This window comes from Pelodiscus sinensis, chromosome 3 (genome assembly GCF_052426305.1).
Source record: "Pelodiscus sinensis isolate ZL-2025 chromosome 3, ASM5242630v1, whole genome shotgun sequence".
Lineage (NCBI taxonomy): Eukaryota > Metazoa > Chordata > Testudines > Trionychidae > Pelodiscus > Pelodiscus sinensis.
Window position 1 is genome coordinate 179,317,264 of NC_143054.1, and position 17,895 is coordinate 179,335,158.

General features: G+C 39.4%; 1 protein-coding gene across 5 annotated transcripts in view; it reads left to right on the forward strand.

The window, feature by feature from the left end:
* The window catches only part of CCDC85A (coiled-coil domain containing 85A), a 162,514-nt gene that overhangs the window by 23,268 nt on the left and 121,351 nt on the right, over nt 1-17,895 (forward strand). The window contains exon 3 of one of the 5 annotated variants that reach the window (XM_025184185.3): nt 4,491-9,206. The exons of the other annotated variants lie outside the window; for them this stretch is intronic. Within the exon in view, the coding sequence (XP_025039970.1) occupies nt 4,491-4,528 (38 nt within the window). The 3' untranslated portion in view covers nt 4,529-9,206. Of the gene's footprint in view, nt 1-4,490; nt 9,207-17,895 lie in introns of those variants that run through there. 5 annotated transcript variants of the gene reach the window in all.

The window sequence follows — 17,895 nt, forward strand, 5'->3', positions numbered from 1 at the left end:
TTGACTTCCCTTGTTTCTCATAAAATGAGGGTTACCAGGAGTCAGAGTAGGAAGTCCTTCAACTCGCCATTATTTTGAAACAATGGCTTGTAGCATAGAAGATACCTTTTGTTATTTCAGAGTAACGTTAGTTATGCTGCTGTGTAGACATAGCCACAGAGAGTAGTACATCTTCAAAATGCCGTGTTCTCAATGTCACAGGATCAAAACTGATCCATGTTGTGATGGGTGTGTGTGTAACCTTGCAACCTTGTATTTTATGACTTTAGGAAGATATAATCTTCAGTATTTTGGTCTTTCAGAAATGCTTTTGAATTTAGAATCTGAATTTGAAAAAGGATAAACTGCTATACAGTGGCATTTTGGGAAATTTTTTTTGATAGGATGAGCCTCCTTAATTTTTTAAACCACAGTTAGCAAAGTTCATTGTCACAGGATACCAATAAGACCAAGAGCTTAGCAGGATTTGAAAACAGGATTAGCATTTCTTGGGACTTTGACAATATACAGAGCTACAGTAGTAAAAATAAAATCAAACAAAACAAAACAAAACTGAAACTCTTTTGTGGGAGGATATAAGCCATCTTCTGCTATTGTAGGTTGGGAAGAAAAATCACTATGGGCAAATTATTCCATGACTGCCTATTGCAATGTGTCTTGCATCTTCATTTAATGTAGCTGGTATTGATCACTGTCACAGACATGATATAGGATGAGATGGATCTACCATGGCAATCCCTGTGTTTCTAGGTTACAGTTTTTGAAAGATGGCTCTTTTTTTTTACGATACATGTTCTTGATTCTACAAGCTAGTTTTCCAGCTGTGGCCACCAGACTACTGATGTTAGAGACCTTTATTACAAAAGTAAAAGCATTTGTAAGTTTCCCAAATTTTAAAAATTCTGCACCAAAAGATTAAAAATTCGGTGTGCAATTTTTAAAAATTCGGCACACTTTATTTGTCAAAATAACACTATATAATCATGCCAGTTTCACTTATGTTGGTAATTTATTTCAAAATACCAGTCAGCAAATATGTATGTAAAAATACAGACACACTAAATTTCTCCCCTCCCAGGAGTACAATTAGAGAAACCCCTATGACAGTTCATTTCCTGTTTCTCTGCCACTTCTTCCCAGAACCCGCTGTGTTCCCCCTCCCCCCCCAGCCCAGACACCCACATCCACTTTCCCCAGAGCCCAAGGATCCAGAAGTTGAAACAGCCTTCTGCTGGTCCCTTGACTTGTATGGAATTTTCTTCATGCCACCTACTTGCTTCAGAGCATACTTAATCCTGAAGCTTCCTGGATTCCTCCAGTTTCCTCTCCACCACTGGAAGTATCTTCTGTTTGCAAGGTGGGCTCTGCTATTTCAGCAGCTCGTTTTGGAAGCTAGCAGGTCTGCAGCCTATTTATATGGGTGAAAAGAAGGAAATTCTTCATGCACAATTTTAATTTCTGCATTGCAACGGGGGGGGGGGGGGGGGCAGAATTCCCCAAGGAGTCCTTGTAGATCAATTCAGATTCTTTTAGAATTTCCAGAAGTTTTTGATCAAGGAACTTAATAACAAATGCCCATCGCCAAAATAAAACACAACCCTTTGTACTGCTGCATGGCCTTCCTTTGGTGTAAGTTGTGAACCCATTTGCAGACAGTTCTAAAACTGGAGCATTAGCAAGGATACATGGAGAGACAGAACCAAACCAGAAAGAGACCTGGAACTTAGAGCAGTGGGACTTGAGAGGCAATTAAGTAAATCTCATTAGTAATAAAGATAGAATATATTTGGAGAGAGTCAATAGGGGAAAGATGGTGGTAGATACTTAGTCAAGTAGCTATACCAATCCCATTAAAGTTAGTTTGTTTAAATCTTGCATCTATATTAGTATTACTTACTTTTTGAGGTAACTAATCACTATAGTAGTCTCCAGGAAGATGTGAGATTCGGATTGGAGGTGTGCCCACTAGCTGATTTTGATCTAAAGATGTAGTGCACTGTATGAAAGTTGCCATTTTGATAGTAATTGAACTTTTATTAGGTCTCAATAGAGACTTGAAGGAGAGCTCTGTGAAGCTTGAAAGCTTGTCTCTTGCATCAGCAGAAGTTGGCCCAAGAAAATATAATAACCTCACATACTCTGGCACTTTAATTACATATAAACAGATAGGCGCAGATTGTCTGTGAATAGAAAAATGTCTGTGGTTCATAATGCGTCAGTTTTGTTACAGAGCTTCCAGTGTATTTTTACTGTTCCTTGGGAAAAGATGGCTTCATTTATTTATTCATATTATGTAATGAGCAAATGTCTCTGAAAGCCTGCTGGATACAGGAGACCCTTGCGATTCACGGAATTACTGTTTGCGGTTTTGCGTATTCATGGGTCTCTCCTGTCCCCCATTGCACCCCTCCTTGCCTGGTGGGGAAACACAGCTTGGGGGAGGGGCATTACCAGATGTCAGCAACAATCAGGATCCCTTCCTCCCCTGCACTAATTGCACTTACTGGGAGCCATGGGTAACTGGTGACCAGGAGCTGTGCGGAGCTCACCACAGCTCCTGGCCTCCATGGTGCATACCCCACAGCTCCCAGCAGCTGCAGTGAGTTTCGGGAGCTATGGGGAGCTCACCGTGGGACCTGGGAACTGCAGGGAGCTCACCACAGTTGCTGGGAGCTGCAGCCCTCAGTATTTGTGGATTTCACAATTTGCGGTGGTGCCAGGAACACATCTACCACAAATGGCGAAAGTTTACTGAGTTTCTCTTTTTCTGATTGGTGTGAATTTTCATTTAAGTTATCCTGAAATGTAGTACAAATAATATGGGGTGATGGAGGAGAAGAGACTGCAACATTTATAGTGCAGTTCTGTAGAAATGTAGTATGATTTTAGGGTTCTGTTCAGATTAGTCAAACACAGAAGCATATAAAACATTGTTAGAGATAATAGAAATGTATTACAGTTAATTCAAGGCTAATCAAAGTGAGCCTTGAGATAGACATCATAATAAAGCAAATATGAATGAGGGATGTTAATGGGTATCCAATAACTGGGTGATGCTTGCTGGCAATCGCTTAATTGGCAGCCCAATTTGGGGGCTGTTCTAGCCAGCCAGGCCCACCGCACTGCAGGATCCTGGTTAACTGGTTAAATGGAATGTTTAACATTCTGTTTAAACTGTTAACATTTATAACCGGGATTTTACATCCCTAATATGAACTAGTAAATAGTAAGTAAATACGACCCATTACACATTTAAAAGACTTTGTGATCTTGGGAAGCACTTAGTAATTTTCCCAGAACTCTTATGACATAGTTTAGATTTAAAGCTTAAATGCTTAACTACTTCCATATAATCATCCAAACTAGTTTTACCTTCCATATGCTTCCAAATGTTTGGCTTCATGACCAAATGGCTATGGCTGCATTGCTGTGTTTCCTTCAGTTTACCTTTTTTCATGGGCTTATAGATTTTAAAGTTCTGCCTAGGGATGTAATAGTGTATTTGATTTACAGATAAGCAAAAGCTTATCGATTAATGCTATAGACTACATACCTTCCCTCCCACCCACCCATACACCGCCAGTAATTTTTTTAGCATAACTGAGCCAGCAGCCTGTATCAGTTATGGCTCATGCTGGTTCTGGGTCTGTATCAGAGGCAGCAGTGCGGGGCGACATGCAGCTGGTCCACCAGGGGATCTGGTTTTTAAACTGGTTCCCCTCGGGGACCAGCCCCTGCCTGACACCCTGTGCTGCCTCTTCTGATACAAAGTGTGGGATGGTGGGGAGCTCCTCAGGAGCGAGGCTGGAGCACACTTGCTGCCGGCCCCACCCCCGGGGACTATAGAATAGTTGAGTAACTGATAAGAATTCATTAGGTTAATTGACTGTTCAATTAACCAATATTTAGCATCCCTAGTTCTGCCTTGATCATTACCTGCACGTTTTAGAAATGTAGATTTACAGCTAAGAATTAACATCTGTGGTGCTTTCTGAAGCATGACTGAAGTGCTTTGTTACTGTGTAACTCACATCTAAACAAACTCTGCAGAAAGCTGGGATAATGTGCTAATTTACATCCTATGTTGGTTTAGAAGTCTTTTAGTACAGAGTTCTACAGTGGATGAATCTAAAGATTGTTAAAAATCTATCCTATGATTTTTGTTGTCTGAGGTCAGTACTAGGAACACTAAGATATATTTCAGGAAAATATTGTCTAACTATAGATTATGTAGTATTTCACTGGAGTTAGTGAAACAAAACCTGGCAAACTAAAACTGTTGAAACGAATGCAGAGGGGCTAAAATTGGAACATTCTAAAGTTCTTCTTGCAGCGCTTTTTTGAATGACATCATTAACTTGCTATTTTAGTCACTGTTTTCATTTGTTGTTGGACCTTGAACCATTTTAGGATTTGCTACATTATTAAATCCATAAAAATAATAAAACATAAAAGCAAAGCATTCCAACAAAGTTTTTTTTCCTAACCAGATCTCGAACCACCAAGACCAAAGGCTCCGCAGTCTTAACTAAACATCAGAAGACACCAGAATCAGTGTCTCCGCCAGGTACAGGTGCTTAGTATTCTTTAATTTATTCCTTGTTGGAACTTGCTAAGAAATGAGACCTGATACATCCTGCAATCAATATGCTGAATGTTACATTTCATCTAGTTGCTACTACAGCGCATGTGTGTAGTTTGGAGAGACTCACTGCAACTTGGATATATTCAACCAAGCTCTGTTAGCTTTTGGGAATCGGCATTTATATCTCTTACTACTTCAATATCAAAGTAATAAAATGGAAAATGAGATTGCCTATCTTTTAGAATATACTGAAAAATTGTACTCAAGTTGAATCCCTGGATTAACTGAAAACACAAAAATGACTGATGAGACTGTTTTGGAATCTTGGATCTGAGAGTTATGTCAACTCAAAACACCCAGTCATCCTGACTTTGTTGAGAATTACTTGGATGATGCCAACTCTTTGTGTTGATCACAGTCCAGCTCTTATATGTAGGTTGCAGATCCAAAGGAGACAGAAAAGATACTTGTGGCTGTCTAACAGCAAAAAGAAATGCTGCATAAAGGGAGCTCTGTTATCCTATTTCTTGGCATTTATGCAACAATTCAAATCAAACAGAGGTCTTTTTTAATATGCATGTAAACATTTATCAACAACCACTTGGAAGAGCATACTGTAGATTGTGAAGCTATGAGTCTGTTACCAGGACAACACATTTTTATTCTGGTACTCTGTCATCAGAAGGGTTTTTTTTTAAATCTGACAAACTCAGTTGCTGGAAGAATTCTGATATCCATTTGGAAAAGGGTGTTGTTTGAATGACTGAATTATATTGCAATGTGAAATCAATATTTTTTTGCTTTGAGAACAAAATATTGGTTTGAATGTACAATTGTGCAAGAGTTCAATGTTTTATTAATATGGCAAATCTCTTTTTATTTCTTGTTTAATATAGTTACATTTCAAAGAGATTTATTTGTCAGTAGATTGCTTTTAGATATTAGTTTTAATTATCATTTCTTTACTATGAGATGGCAGATATCTGCATTATGGAAAAATAGTATGAAATAGGTGAAATTTGCCCCCAAATTAAAGATTTTAATAGCATGCTTTTACAAACTTCAAATCATTTGAGTGAATTTACATAAAACTCAAGTAGAAATATAAGTACTGTCCTCTGTTCCCCCCAAAATTATCTGAATTGTTTTTTAACCACAAAATACAATGAACTAATGAATGAGAACATGACATTGAAATTGACTGAAAGGAGACTGTAATCCAGAGTGAAACTATTAGTTGGTTTTCATTATCCAGAGTGGGAAAAATGCAAAGAGTTAAAACAAGCAGCATTAACAATGAGAAATGGTGTGTCCTAGAGAATGAGGAGCTCCTTAAATCAAAGCACTAAGACTCATCCAACATCTCTTCCTTCCTTCTCACGGTGACCAATATCATCATAAGTGGGAGGGGCAGTTGATATGAAGCTACTAGACAGACCGGTGACATTTTCTTCATTTGTCTCTTTCGATTTTGCAGTGCTTCTTGCACTATGACAGGCTGATGGAAGAATGGAGCACAAATCAGGACAGAGGTAGATGGCTAACAGGCTGCGCTGGAGATTGATCTTCTGGCATTCAATTTAGCAAGTTTAGTTAAGACCTATTAAATCGAATGCTGAGGGTGGTTCTGATCAGCACCAGAAGTCCTGGCAGTGGAGTAATGGAAGCTGACAGGAGGGTTTGCTTCTGTTGGCCTCCCTTTTATGTATTTTATGTAGCTGGAATTGCATACCTTAACCCGACTTTCCAGGCTTAGTGTAGACCTGGCCTTAGAGAGGGCAGCAGCAGCCCAATATCAGGAGATGGTTTGAGTATATCAAGAACACAGGAGGTTTAGGCCAATTCTGGGGACTTTACACCTATGGACAGTTCTTTATCAAAGCAGCTTTTGTTAACTTCAGGAGAGAGCTTCACAGGTCGGCCAGAGCAGAACAGGAACATTTGGCCACAACTCCTCTTAAAGTTCTTCCTCAGTTCATGATGACGCATCCCCTGCAGAAGGATATCAGGGTATGTCCTGCATATCTGTTGTGCGATTCTTCCAACATCACTATCATGAGCCTGATTCCCATGCATGACAATGAAGGGAGGCAGTCAGAATGTCTGAGTCTTATTTAGACTGCTCTGGCAGTGCAAAGGAGTTTCAGCATAAATAAGAACAAAACCCAGGGGGTCTGCTTTAAAGAAAGGGATTATGTGGGCTTGGGGAATAAAATAGGGTATTTCTTTCACAGTGGCAGCTGTTGGGTTCAGTTCATCCTTACTGGCATAGGAAATGTTACTTGCTCCTGCCTGTGCCATCAGGGACAGCTGTGCTCCAGAGAATACAATCTGGAGAAAGGGCATGCTAAAGAATTTTCCTTTGGAAGGCAGCTTTAAATTAAGTTGGGGGTGGGATGCAGAAAAGCCCATTGGCAAAGGCTGCCATAGGGTTATGTTAAATAAGTGCTCAAACCATGATCCGTGCTGCCCCTTTTGGGAACACGCTACCCAACTGCAGAACTCATTATGGGCTTTCAATCATGCTGGATTATTTTGGCAAATCCAGGGCTGAGTCTAGCCATGGGATTAATGCAAATTCCACAGAGTTTCTGGGAGACTGCAGCTGCGTGGGTTAATTTCATCTGGATCAAGCACTTAATACTGTAAGTAGTAATGTCTTCTAATCCTGCACTGTGAGCAGAAATTCTTTTAAAACATTGATGGGAAGGTTTGTCTGTTTCCTGTAACAGAGATTGCTGAGAGCTGGTTTATATTACAGGTTTTGTCATAGTTTCTGCTTCCATCAGTTCAATAAATCGATGCATGGAAGCAAGGTTGCAGTGATAATTATTCCGATAATCCTTGGCATTTTACAGGGCGTGCTATTATTTTTCACAGGCTTATTAGGACCTGCCTTTTCAAGGTGCTGTGTAGTTCTTGGGAGCTCCTTGGGTTCTTCAGTTCCCTGAAAGATCAGGGGACTGCACACCACGCTGGAAGCATCCCTGACCTGGTGGAATGGGCCCATTATAGCAGTTCAGCTCCTGTATCTTCTGTTGTTCAATTGTTCTTGTTTTGTAAATTTATTTTTTTTAAAAAGTATTGGGCAGAAAACTGAGATTGAGTAGCCATGGAAATAAATGTACAATGTAGTATCTATCCTTCCCAAGGTTATGTCTACACGGTATTTAAACAGATCATCTGGCAAAGGAAGGGACTGAAAATCCCTACTAAATTGGTCACCAGAATAATCTCGTTAATGAATCTGCTGGCAATCAGCAGTGGTAGTAGATCTGCCTGCCTGCTCCAGCCCCAGTACATATCCTCAGATTTTAAATTTGCTTGCTCTGAATCTAAATGTGTAAACTCAGTGCTGCACTCATCAGAGTCCTGTTGAGCTGCTGTCAGGACAAGTGAATGCTGCAGTCTTCTGGATAGAAACAGTTGCACTGGCCTGGGTGAGTGAGGCACTGTAGCTTTGATTGTTTTATACATCTGTGCCTTGCTTGCTGTGATGATCTATCAGAAAATCCTCTCCTCTTTTTGCAGGCCCCAGTTCTGCAAAGACTGTACATAGGCCTAATCTGTGTGTGCTTGTGTGTAGAAGCATGTAAAATCCTGGTTAATTGGTTAACCAGTTAACTGTAATGTTTAATTGGTTAACTGGTTAAACATTATTTTTAACTGATTAACTAATTAAACAGGGTGTGGGGGGCACAGCACTTTGGTCAGGCTTGAGTGGGGATGCCACGTAGCAGGGCTGTGCCCCTGCCCTGGTCTGGGTGTGCTGTGGACCAAGGGTGCTCTGGTTAGGCTGGAGTGTCTCCTGTCCGTGGCGAGCCCTGCGGGGCTGGTGCAGTTCCCTGCCCACAGTGGGCATGGGGATGCTCCAGCTCTAACCAGTTATCCCATTAAACATTCACATCCTTAGTGTATGGAGCCCTGCGAGGATCAAAATGTGCATCTGCATCTGTAGCTGCAAAAATGAGCTGCAGATATCAGCATTCACATCTGCCGATGCACAGTGCTCTGCATGTGTGTTCCAGAACGCCCTCTGTGCCTGCATGAATGAGGCTTTGAGTCTATTACAGTGTCATCTAGGGGCCTTATCTTCTAAGCACTAGCTGTAGAAACTCATGTTAAGTCCCTGAGATGGTTGCCATCACACCAGCATTGCATAACTTTGTTTTGTGAGTGTGGATTTCAGTGGGACTGCTTGCCTGCATAATGTTATGTATGTACTTAAGTTGTTGCAGGGTCCAAGTCTTGATGTTTAGCTAGAGCTGTGGGAGAACTGATAAATGTAAGTTAGTCAGCTTCTCAGACGTAGCACTTTTCACCAGTCAAATTCAAAGTCCTTCATAAAGGAAGTCAGAATCATTATCTGTGTAATACAGAAGGGGGATCTGAGGCTGAGAGAGGGGAAGTGACTTGCCCAAGATCACCTAGGAGTAATAGGGTTGCCAGGTGTCCGGTTTTCGCCCAGTCTGTTTTCTCTGGCCCTGTCCGGTAAAAAAACCCAGAAAATACCAGACATGTAAAATGTTTCTCAGACAGAAGGCCAGTGGGGACAATCTTCCCCTGCTGTGTCTGGCATGGGTGGGAGGAAACGAGGAGCGAGGGGATTCTTAAAGGCGCAGGGCCTTTTTTATTTTTTGGTCAACAACTTTTGTCTGCTTGGTTTTTTGTTGTTGTTGTTGTTCAGCTAAGTTTGGTCTCCTGTTTTTTTTTTTTTTTTTTTTTGACATGTTTGGGATTTTTGGTGAAAGCATCTGGCAAGGCCAAGCTAGGCATGGAACCCATATATCCTGAGGCCCAGGCCCATGCAGTGTCCACTTAGCAACACAGCATTCCTTTATAGGTCTTTCTAAACTGATATCTTAGGCGAAATAAAGCTTTCCTGTCATGTACAGAAAAACTAATTTTTCATCATTATCATGATACCAACATTATCAGTTTGTTTCCTTTTGAAATCCACTTTCTGTAGAGACCTCATTTTTGCTGGGCAAAAGGGAAACTAAACAACTATTTTATTTTTGATGCAGAAAACCTGGTATGCTTGTAATGAGATTCTCTTAAAGATCCTTGCTCACAAGTAAAAAAAAAAAATGCAATTTAAGAACCTCTCTCCCCAAAACATCTTAATAAACAAAGGACTGAAGCTTTACATAAAAATTGGTGAAGGGATTACATGCTGTGATCATGTTTGCAAAGGGAGATTTAATTTCTGATCTTGTTTCTCGTGACGTGTTTTTTTCAAGTTACAGTATAGTGCTACAACATTAGGCTTTGTACTATGACTATAGTCAACTTCTGGCAAAGAAAGTTGATTGTATTAATCAGTTGTGCATCAGCCAGAGATTGCTAACCTAAGGAGAAACAAAAGAGCACAGACTTCAAAATGTTGTGTTCAAGCCTGATTTGTGTGTGTGTTTTGTTTCAAACTGACTTACTATAAGACTGTGCAACAGTATTATCAGTCTGGCCATTGATTTCATCCAATACAGTGACATCTTTGCAAACATACTGGTGGGCAGGAGGAGGTGAGATGTAGCATGTTTAATTCTCTGTGATGGGTGTCTAAAGCTGTGTCTACCTTGCCCTGTTGTTCGGACTAAAGAAATGTGAATTGCAGAGTACACCATAGTGCTGAACTGTAGCTCGCCCATATGTCTGGCATGGGTGGTATGAAAAGGTAAGTAGTTTAAGTTAATATAGTCCTGTTTAAAGAGGACTACATTATCATGAAGTGGGTACCTTTCCAGTCGCGCCTGCAGCATCCGCCTAGGAACTTATTACACAGCTCTTGTATGCATATTTTAATTCACATCTGTGTAGTCTAAACGGCAGAACACTGTGACCCTGGCAGATGTGGAGGCTGGAGCTTATTAGCCTCTTCCAAGCTGGGTGGGGTCAGTGTTCTCTGCAGCGTCGACATATTTCTGGCAGGTAGATCACTGCTGTTGATGTTTATGGCATGCACTAGCTTGGTGGAATGGTAAGTTGAAATTTGTATGAAGGGGTGGCCATAGATCTGAAAGAAGCTCTGGGAAAGAACACCCACAGTCATTTTTTGTACTGAAGATGTGACCAGTTAACCAGGGATGCTTACTGGTTCCAGTTAACTAGTGGGAAGGGTTTTGCTCTATCTCCATGGGGGTCCACCATAGGCAGGGACAGCTCCAGATTTTACATCTCTATTTTATACAGGATGGTTACGTAATGAATTGCAGTCTAAATGTTCATTTCTAAAACCACTTACAATGGGCACAATTTGCAGTTAAGATTGAGATTTTCATGGCTGCCTAAGGAATTTGGACACCCATTTGTCAATATTTTCCACTCTGAAGTGATTGGTACAGTACTGTAGCCTCTCCTAGTGTATGTACAGAAAGATACTGCAATTACTGTAAGTTCCTGCGGTGTTTAATATTCAATCTTTAATGGGACTATTTATTATAAAGTCTGTTTGAATGAAATTTAATCTCTGTAAATCATCCTTTATTTTAAATCTCAGATGAGGTCTATTACTATTTTAATTCTGCATAAAAACTAGTGCAAACATCAGGTTATGTGTCCTGAGCATGATTTACCAACACCTTTGATAGTCTTCTAATGATCTGTTTCTTAATTAGATTGCTCTGATTATTGTCTCCCTGAAATATGTGTATATTTTAAGGTTCACAGGGCAGTAGCTTGTCAGAAAGACTTGAGTATGTTTTATTTTACACTTAGTATTTCTTGCAAATTGAAGTGCAGGACCATATGGTGTCACTTCTGAGGTAACACTCTTGTATAAATGTCTTTTCTGTAAAACATTCTGCAGAGACATGTAATTTTCTCCTGTGAAAACATTCGTAATATACGTAGCTAATTTTATAATAATAGTGTGGGCTTAATGCATGTATGTCACTCAAAACCTTTTCCTGGTTAGAGGTCAAATAATTAAATCATTGCTCCAATTTAAGATAAGATGAGCATTAAATGTTTGAAGTTTAAAATACCTAATAAAAAAGTAGTTTAATACAAACAGTGAAAACAGCCTAGGAAATCATAGCAAAATACACATAAGAAATTCTCTAAGAGCCAAGCTATTAAGGCTCATCCCCCATCATTTTACTTTTAAGATCAACACCTTTAATATGGAAATCACCGAGCCCTGGTCTACACTAGGGGATAAGTTCGAATTAAGATACGCAACTTCAGCTACATTAATTGCACAGCTTAAGGCAAAGTAATCCTAACTCAAATTTTGGCACTGGCCACACTGCAGGAAGTCTAAAGGAGCACACTCTCCCTTCAGCTTCCCTTACTCCTCGTAAAAGCAGGACTACTGGCATCAACGGGAGCACCCCTCTCAGTTTGAATTAGTATGTTTTCACTAGACCTGCTAATTTGAACCCTGGAAGATCGACTGCAGCTGCTTCAATATTACGTGTAGTGTAGACATGGCCTGAGAGACAATAGCCACAGGACCCCATGATGTCATTTATCTGAGACGAACCATGTTATAAATGATTCCTTCTTGTTTTGTGCTCAGTGTAGTTTTAAATATCCCATGTTCTGCACTGCATGAGCCATATTCAGCTTGAGTTGTCAGTGACCCATCAAGGATGAAACCTCAGAGAAAGAAATTTAGATATATGGGACTGGTCAGAGACACAGGTCAGACAGAGAGAAATAGATTTGCACGCCATCAGAATAAAGATGATAGTTAAATTTGAGTGAATGAATGAGGTTGGGTAAAGCCAAGCAGAAGAGTAGACAAGGACAAAGCCCTGTAGGTCCTTTGCAGAGGGAGTGAAAGAGAAATCTCCAAAAGATACACCAAAAGGGCAAATGGAAATGTTAGAAGTAATGAAAGCCAAGGGAGGAGAGAATGTCCTGGAGAAGGGGATGATCATCAATGTCAAAAATTGTGGGAAGGTTGAGGAAGCTGTGAGTAGAGTACAGGTAGAATTATGTTTGAGGGGCAGGGCAAAAAGAGGGAGTATCTTATAGTGGTGGAAAGGGGAAACTGAATGACATTGGGGAAGTCTCCTATTGATAGAGAAAGTTAAGAGTATAAATTAAATAGACTGCATTCTTCCTTGGTGGTTACCATGCTTCTTATGAAAATTTGCAGGATGAACACTGCCTCGCATTCTAAAAATTAAAACTGTATATTGTAAATGAAATGGCATTAAACTCCTTACTCTGAATAGCTCCAGTACTTGATGAGATATTCTTTTGCTTCTTAATAATGTGATATGCATATTTGTATAGAAAGTACAGCTAAACAGTAAGGTCATGTCTACACTGCAGGTCTAAAGCCAAAATAAGCTATGCAACTTGAGCTATGTCAATCGCGTAGCTTAAGTCGAAATAGCTTATTTCAGCTTTTGGGCCTGTCTACACAACAGGAAGTCCGAGGTAGAGCACTCTTCCTCTGACTTCCCTTACTCCTTATAAAAAGAGGGCTACAGGAGTTGGAGTAAAAAGTTCTCTGGCTTAACATTACTTCCATGTTATGTTGAAATAACTGCTTGTAGTGTAGACGTGGTTAATGTTATTTTGTAATAATGTCAGTTATTTCGAAATAACACTGCTGTATAGACATAACTGAAGTGGGATTATAACGTTTTCTCTCAAAAGTGCTGACAAACCATGCTCCTGTAGTTTCTGAGGTTTGGCTTGTTAGGGTATGTCTACACTTCATTCCTCTTTCGAGAGAAGAATGCAAATGCAGTTGAGCGAAATTGCAAATGAAGCACGAATTTGAATTTCCCGTGCTTCATTTGCATAATCGCGTCCGAGAGCTATTTCAAAATACCCTATTTCAAAAAAAGAAATGCAATCTAGACGCAGTTATTTTGAAAGAAAACCCTTCTTTCGAAATTACCCTTACTCCTTATAAAATGAGGTTTAAGGGTAATTTCAAAAGAAGGGTTTTCTTTCGAAATAACCATGTCTAGACTGTATTTCTTTTTTCTAAATAGGGTATTTTGAAATAGCGCCCGGACGTGATGATGCAAATGAAGCATGAGAAATTCAAACCTGCACTTCATTTGCAATTTCGCTCAGCTGCATTTGCATTCCTTTCTTGAAGGAGGAGTGCGGTATAGACATACCCTTAGTGACTACAGAAAATGAGTCTAGTTTATTCTCTATATGCAAGATGAGGTTTGTTTGGAACTAGCCATGAGCAGTGTTGTTCGTTTCAGGAATGGATTTTTGGTTTTTCTTGGATGGGGCAATTCAATTATTTATGTTTTGATCATTTACAATAAGAAATTACAATTGAATTGTTGTGACACATTGGTTCATATATAAATATGGAATTAATAGTACTAAACAATATATTGTATGTTGGCCGTATATTGTTATATAATTAACATATCCCTTTTTTCTAAAGTATTTTAAATACAGCCTTAACATGGAGCATGTGTGCTTGTATAAATACAAAATGAACTTCATATTAAGGAAGACATATATTAATGCAGCACATTTGATCTGGAGATAATGGTATTTTTCAGACACACTCGTTCTGTGTGACTTTATGAAATCTTTTCATTCATTGTAACCTGTCTATTGACAGTGTAGACACAGTACTTACTTTGAACAGTGCTACTCCAGGCGCTCACTCTTCTGTGGTCTTTTGCATTTGCCCAGAGCTGATGAAACCATTATTCCTTTTGAAACCACTTAGAAATGTTGCATTGTGCTGCTTCCTGGATTTTGCCTCATCTAATGATGATACTAATAAATAACTAAAAGAACTTTACATCATTAAAACATTGCCATAATTAAAGTCATTAAAATAGTAGAACTACCTTTGAAAAAAATAAAAGTAGTCGAGATCTAGAAAAAACAAAAGAAAAATGTGCAGAAGGACAGAGACTCATGAATAGTAATCCCTAATTCTTACAGTAACAAATAAACCTTCATGGCAAGGAGTTTTAAGGAGTTTTATAAAAGTCAGGGAGAGATGATGGAAATGGATTTTAGGGTGAAGCATATTTTAGATCCACCTTAAGAACCAGAGATAGGTCATTTAAAGAATAGATAGTGCGTGACTGCAGAGACCCCCTAAGCTGAGGCTGAAGGATGAGACATCTCTTAAAACTGACTCTGACACTATTAAGGCCTTTAAAAATCAACTGTGCTATCTTAAAATCAATTCACTGCCGCAGGCAGCTGATGAGAAGCACACAGGGTGGCCCTTTCATGGTAACAGTAGCTTTATCCAGAGGGCATATGTATTGTCCTGGCTGCCTTTCTGAACAATCTGCGAGCACTAGAGACACCCTGCTAAGCAGGGATTTCAGTAATTGAGGCATGTGGTCCTGAGGACAAGTGTTGCAGTTGTGAGGTCCTCACGGCAGGATCAAAAGGGATGTAGCACTTTAACTGTAAAAGCCTCATTGCCAAATCACATCCTTGGCTTGCAACAGAAAGATGGTCATCTAACATGACATGATGCTTGAACTTACTGTCTCAGTTCAAGGCCTTGCCTTCTTCTACAGTTTTTCATAAAGTCACCAAGAATTAGTTCTCTAGTGTTCAAAGACTAATTAGAAGCTGTGTTGACCACTAGCAAGTGGGAATTCCAAAAGGTTAGCTGTTTTCTGTTTTAGGAGTTCAGGAAGTGGCAGAGAGAGACCCATCTAGGTTCTCTTCTAGGGGCTCCCAGCCAGCACATACTGCTTTACTACTTTTATGAACTCTCCCTGTTGTCCAGTGTAGTGAGAGGTTAGGGGGCAGGCCCCATCCCTTACCTCTTTTGACACCTTGTATCTGTAGGAGTGCTAGGAAAGAGGAGGTCCTATTCTCCCATTGAAACTTGGATCAGCTCCAGTGCAGGGGCATGGAGAGAGATTATTGGTGAACGCTTCAGCTTTGTGTAGGAACTGGTCATTGACTGGTTATATTAGTAGCCCTGGCACAGGATTAGCATAAAGCTGAAAAAGCTTACAGGACTTGAAAACTCAGAGGCTGATGGAGTCAGTTAAGGTGTGACTTTTTGCAGAATATTCCATCCAGGTGATCAGTTACCCTTTTGCTCCATTGGAACTATTGATTCCACCATCATTAGGAAAGGACAAGCGGATGCTAGCATATTGGAGCACTGTTATGCACAGGGTTACCCACTGACTGATATTTGACCAGCCTGGCTGGGTTTTTATGGATTTGCCAGTTGCCAGAAAAATAATCAAATCTGCTTAGTTTTTTTTACATGGGTCTAAAGATTTGCATTATTATTACAATATATTGGGATATCTAATGTAAAAAGTTTGTGTCCAGGTAAAGATGCTGCAACAGAAGCCTGCTACAGGAGCCTGGTTAATTCTGATGGCAGTTCTCCAGGGGCTCACCCTGGCAAGCTTCTTCTGGGCCACTGGCCAGAGGCTCCTCACCGTGTCTTATATATTAAAATGTATAGACTTGGACTGTGGTGTACATGGAAATAGGACACAGATTTGTCAAGAGTCTCTGGGTAAGTATAAAAGGGGTAAAAAACACGGGTGATGTCATGGTAGGGGTCAATTACAGAACACCTAACCAGGAAGAAGTAGGATGAGGAGTTTATTAAACAACTGACAAAATCATCCAGATCACAGGACTTGGTTGTGATGGGGGACTTCAGCTACCTAGGAATCTGTTTGGAAAACAATACAATAGGGCACAGATTATCCACCAAGTTCTTGGATTGTATTGGAGACAATTTCAGAAGGTGGAAGAAAGCTATCGAGGGAGGATGTTCTAGATTTGATTTTAATAAATACAGAGCAACTGGTTGAGAATTTGCAAATGAAGGGCAGCTTGTGTAAAAGTGATCATGAATTGACAAGAGTTCGTGATTCTAGTGATGGTAGTAGGGAGAACAGCAAAATAAAGACAATCGATTTCAAGAAGGCAGACTGTAGCAAACTCCGGAACTTGGTAGGTAAAATCCCATGAGAAGCAAATCTAAGAGGTTAAACAGCTGGAGAAAGTTGGCAGTTTTTCAAAGAGACATTATTAAGGGCACAAGAGCAAACTATTCCACTGCATAGGAAAAATAGGAAGTATGGAAGAGATCACCCTGGCTTAACTAGGGGATCTTGAATGAGTACTGTGGAAATGGAGTTATAGTGGACCACAAGCTAAATATGAATCAATAGTGTGATACTGTTGAAAAAAAGCAAACATAATTCTGAAATTTATTAACAGGAATGTTGTAAGCAAGACATGAGAAGTAAATTTTCCACTCTACTCCATGATTTTTAGGCCTCAGTATTACAGGCATGTTCCTTGGATGCAGCAATGCTTTTCCGGGATAATTTTAGTATCCCGAAAAAGCAGTGGAGTCTAGACGTAGCTTTAGGGCCAAATTCTATTTGCTTTACTCAGCTCACTATTCCTATTACAGTAGCTGGTATTCTTCTTATGTTCACACTGTACTTTTCAATATTCTGTTTTTTATTAATGTATAATAATTTTACTTTAAAATCTTCACTATAAATGTAAGATGCTATGTAGCTGCACAAATTTTTAGCAGCTGCCTGTTGAACTGTTATAAATAATTAACAGCTCATTCATCATAGATGTTTTAGATTACTTGCCTCTATAGTATCAGTTTGACCTTTAAAGGACTCTTCTGCAGTTTGGTTGTAATTTTAAAAACAACACAAAGAAGTCTATTAATCAGTCTCTTTCAGACATTTCACTGTTCCCTGTGTAGTATTTAAATTGGTTTGGTTTGGAAGAATATCAGTAGTATTTTTTAACAGTGACTTATTTTGCAGTGGCTGCAACAAGTAATTTTGTTTTTGATCTCTAACAGCCTTAAAAGGTCAGCAAATATATTTACTAGTATTTATTCTGGAGCGTAGAAAATACCTAATTTGAAGAAAATTATAGACTAGCAGTACATTAATCAATGGGCTGTGAAGGATATATTAAATTGAAAATATTATCGAGAATGAAGATCTTGGTCTTAGTAGAAAAAGTGTATTAGTCACTAATTTTTCTTCCAAAAAGTAGATAATCATGAATATTTGAGCATGTTGTTAAACCATTATCCAAGATCAGAAAAGTTAGTAAAAGGATAAAGCCTGTAAGACAGATTGCCTATTAATGTTAAGGTAGGCAAAATGTAAATCACAACAAATGATACATATACAAAATTACTTCCTGCTCCTGAGGGACTTAAAATGTTTGCTATTATTTCTTGTCTTTTGCTAGTTGCTCTTCAAATTATTTTTTTTTCTGATTATTTATACTTTTACACTTGACTTGCCAGAGTTTGTGCTTCTGTTTTCCTCACTAAGGCTATGTCTACACTCTAGAGCCGATTTATGAAAAAA